This window comes from Gekko japonicus, unplaced genomic scaffold (assembly GCF_001447785.1).
Source record: "Gekko japonicus isolate JY-2015 unplaced genomic scaffold, Gekko_japonicus_V1.1 scaffold1396, whole genome shotgun sequence".
Lineage (NCBI taxonomy): Eukaryota > Metazoa > Chordata > Lepidosauria > Squamata > Gekkonidae > Gekko > Gekko japonicus.
Window position 1 is genome coordinate 238,271 of NW_015173172.1, and position 4,504 is coordinate 242,774.

Consider the following 4,504-nt stretch of genomic DNA (forward strand, 5'->3'; position numbering starts at 1 on the left):
TCTTCTCCCCCCCCCCCCTCTCTCCCTCTCTCTCTCTCTCTCTCTCTCTCTCTCTCTCTCTCTCTCTCTCTCTCTCTCTCTCTCACCTCCCTTTGAAGCTTTTGCCCCCGGACAGGGAGGAGGCTTCCCTTTGCCGGCGTCCCGGAGCTTGGCTGATCCCAGCAGGGTCCGTGGCTCTGAATGGCCTGGAAGGCACAGCGGGTGAGGCCCACTCTCTGGCTTGATGTGGCCTGGCCAATGCCCAACCGTGGCCCCGCGTCCACAGGAATCAACAGCCTCCCCCCCTCAGCCAGGCTTGGGAGCTGAGAGACCCTTCCTTCCCTGCTGCTGCAGGCGCAAGGGCGGCCCCAGGCTTGCTTGCTCCGGGAACAGGAGCCAGGCTCGCTTGCTCCCCCAGGCCCTCCCTGCGGCCTTCACCCGCCGCTGCAGCACTCGCCTGGCTCCACAGCGGGGCCCGACGACGGCACTCCTTCTCGCTCGGGCCTGGGGGCAGGCTGGCCTTCTGCTGGGGTGTCATGCCGGGGCCAGTTGAGGGACTCAGGGCTCCTGCTCCACCGCGCACATGCAGCTCTTCAGGGCACCTCCGGCCCCGAGGGACATGGACCCGCCCGGTGAAGCATCGCGGGCATGACGGCGGCTCGTTCCCGGGAAGTGGCGAAGGAAGACGGCGGGACTGGCCCAAGCAGTGGGCCTGGAGCTCTGCGCGGTCGACTGGGGGGGGACCAGAGCACCCAGCCCCTGGGAAGTCCTGCATGTCCGGCAGCCGCCCCCACGTGGCGCTGGGGTCCTTCCGACCAGAGGAGCCCTGCTCATGAGTCTTCCTCCTCCTCCTTGGTTCCTCCACCGCCGCTCCCCCGTCTTCCTCGCACTGCTGGCAGCTACTAGTGGCGGTCCCACCAGCGGCTTAGAGGGCATGGAGGGGGGCATTTTGCCGCCCTAAGGGCCAGCCTGCACTCTAGGTGAATGCCTAGTTCACCTAGCGAGTGAGCTGGCTTGCCAGAGCCCCAGATACCCCTGGATCGATTCTACATTATACACTATGGGGACCATTGACTATAATGGTCCCCATAAGGTATAATGGAGCAAAAAAAATTACAGGTTTCCCGAATATTTCATGAATCTGAATACCAATATTTTGGGGGTTCAGTATACCCGAATCTCAAAAATACCCAGGTTTTTTGCGCACCCCTAATAGTGAATCAATGGGCTTTAACTTTAACATTGACCTTGGCTGCCAACATTTTCCCATAAAATGTGTTTGGAAATTTGGATCTTATTCTCAATTTTCTCACAAGTCCTTCTCCCAAATGGAGTCTATAACCCATGTAATATTTTCTCCCCGTCCATCTGTAACTCAGAGCAAAGTTTACAAGCATAGGCAGCTGCTTGGAAGGTAGCCTGCAGCTGAGTGGTCGCATGACCAGAGAAGCAGAGAGAGAGTGTGTGTGATGTAATGGTTTTGGAATCTTCAGTTTTGAACTGGAGGGAGGAAAAAATGGTTGGAAAGGGGTTTTTTAACTGCTGGCCAGAAGAGGAAGGGGAGAAAGGGGGCTCTCAGATGAAAGAGAGAGAGTGTGGACCCTGTAAGCTGCTGAGGGGTTTAATGATAGAAACTCCTGGTGTATAACTCAGACACACATAGTGCTCCTGTATAAGAAATCCTGTTGGGGAAGGTTATACAGTTCTAGCTAAGGACCAACTGCAAGTGAAGCAGTTTAAAGAGATGCTAGACTGTGGGAGAGCCTTCAATAGAACAGAGATATAAAAGATGGTGTGTGTAGGAAGGGTGTGGTCTGGAAGAAAACTAAAAGACCTAAGAGCAGTCCAAAGTTTTAAAAAAAAGGAACCAAAGAAAGGCTGAACAACAGTTTGACTCCCTGTATATAACCCTGTCCCCCGGTGTCATTTTAAATAAACTTGTATTTGCATTTAAAGTGGAGGGTGTCATAAACCTCTGTGTTTGCCTATGACTAAAGAAACGCCTTGGCAAGAATTTTTGATGTTTATTATGTGTTATTATCCTAAACAAATTATATTGGGTTTTCCTTAGGGAGCGTGCAGTCCAAGAACTTCGCCGCCAGAGTCTTATAGCCTCATACCATCCAACTTCTACTATAAGGTCATCATCACCTGAACGTTCCTGCCGCTATTCTCCTGACAGGACTCTAGACAGATCTTTGGAAGGGTGAGGATGTCATGTTGCTCAGTCATGAAAAAATGTGAGCTCTGGGCAAGTGGAAACATTGTATTCCTTATTCTTAGTTATGAGAAATTGCTAATATAAAATCATATAAAGAAAGGACATTTTGATACAGGCTACTAGGTGTCCTATCACAGATCATAAAAGTCAGGACAAAATCAGGTGCATTAGTGAAGTCAGATGAATCAATGGGCTTTAACATTGACCATGACTGCCAATATTTTCCCATAACAGTGTCTGGAAATGTGAATCTTATTCTTAGATTTCTCACAAGTCCTTCTCCCAAATGGAGTCCACATCCCATGTAATAATTTCTCCCCATCCATCTTTAATAAGATTGCCTATGACTAAAGAAATGCCTCGGCAAGAATCTTTGCGGCTTATTATGTGTTATTATCTTAAACAAATTGTATCGTGTTTCCCTTAGGGAGCGTGCACTCCAAGAACTTTGCCGCCAGAATCGTACAGCTTCATACCATCCAGTTTCTATGAGAAGGCTACCATCACCTGAACGTTGCTGCCACCATTCTCCTGACAGGACTCTAGACAGATCTTTGGAAGGGTGAGGATGTCATATTGCTCACTCATGAAAAAAACGTGAGCTCTGGGAAAGTGGAAACATTGTATTCCTTATTCTATTAGTTGTGAAAAATTGCTAACATAAAATCACATAAAGGACATTTTGATACATGCTACTATGTGTCCTATCAGAGATCATAAAATTCAGGACAAAATCAGGTGCATCAGTGAGGTCAGGTAAAAAAATGGGCTTTAACTTTAACATTGACCACAGCTGTCAACATTTTTCAATAACAATATGTTTGGAAATTTGAATCTCATTCTCATGTTTCTTACAAGTCCTGCCAAATGGAGTCCATATGCCATGTAATAATTTCTCCCCATCCATCTTTAATAAGATTGCCTATGACTGAAGAAATGCTTTGGCAAGAATCTTCACTGTTTATTATGTGTTATTATCTTAAACAAATTGTATTGTGTTTTCCTTAGGGAACTTGCACTCCAAGAACTTTGCCACCACAGTCTTACAGCTTCATACCATCCAACTTCTACAATACGGTCCCCATCACCTGAATGTTCCCGCCGCCGTTCTCCTGACAGGACCCTAGACAGGTCTTTGGAAGAGTGAGGATGTCATGTTGTTCAGTTATGAAAAAATGTGAGCTCTGGGGAAGTGGAAATATTGTATTCCTTATTTTATACAGGCTACCAGGTGTCCTATCGGAGATCGTAAAAGTCAGGAAAAGATCTGATAAACTATATAAATATAATTTATATTGGGTATTCCTACTTTTCAGTAAATATATAGCTGTTTCTCACCAAGTAAATTCTGCCTTTTGTTCTGACAATATTCTATGCAAACTTTGTTAAATCTCGTTTTGACCAGTATTCTAGAATGATATACATTAGAATGGTAAACTTCTTAAGTTATACAGGGTTATGTCTAATGGCTGAAACAAACAGAAATTAGTAACAAACATTCTTATTTTTTTCACTTGTTCATTATATTGATTATGTTCACAACGGGTACAGCAGTAGTGTCATTGAGAAGGAACAACTTTACATGGAGAGTAATCCTAAACAGATTTGTATGCCAGCTTTCTGCCAAATTAGGGTCTTCAAGGCAGCTAACAATTAAGAGAATAAACATCAGCTTTTTAGAACAGTACATATAAATAAAACGGATAATTAAAAACAAACAAGGATTGCTCTCACACACACAAGTCAATGCTTTTGCACTCTCTGAATTAGAGATTTCAAATAATGATTCACACTTTTCACTATATACTTCCAGTAACCTCTCCTGAAAGAAAAAGATGCAAACTTCTCCTCTGAGCAGAGGTATATTTTATTGTTGCACTAGGAGAACATGCAATATGCATCTTTTTAGAAATATAGGGAGAAGTGTGAATCACTCGTGTGTCCTTTTTTGCCTGCATTTCAGAGATTTATTTAACGTATTTATAAACCTGCCTTTCTCCTGACAGCCTAGGATCTTCATCATGGTCTCAGTGCATCACATGTATGGGTTAAAGCACTTGCGCCCCCTCAGATTCGGGAAACTTCTAACAAGCTCAAAGATCTGGAGCCCCCTCCCAAGCATGTGCAGGAACTCCAACACACATGCTCAGAGGGCGGGGCTCCAGTATTGCTGCGTATTGGGTTCGACGCATGGAGAAGCTGGACGCTTCGTGATTAACAGCTCATAGTTTATTGGTATACAACACAAAACACTTTACCGGCTGGGGCAGCCAACTATATACAGTCCCTGGGGTACACCCACCA

The 4,504-nt window shown here is 45.6% G+C and overlaps 1 protein-coding gene across 1 annotated transcript in view; it reads left to right on the forward strand.

Annotated features, from left to right (window-relative positions):
• TSGA10 (testis specific 10) overlaps positions 1-3,347 on the forward strand; it is an 84,185-nt gene extending 80,838 nt beyond the window's left edge. Inside the window, exons 17-19 of the mRNA XM_015422538.1 lie at positions 2,055-2,185; positions 2,628-2,762; positions 3,209-3,347. Coding sequence (XP_015278024.1) covers positions 2,055-2,185; positions 2,628-2,762; positions 3,209-3,347 — 405 coding nt within the window. The remainder of the gene's footprint in view (positions 1-2,054; positions 2,186-2,627; positions 2,763-3,208) is intronic.
• Positions 3,348-4,504: the final 1,157 nt, after the last annotated feature.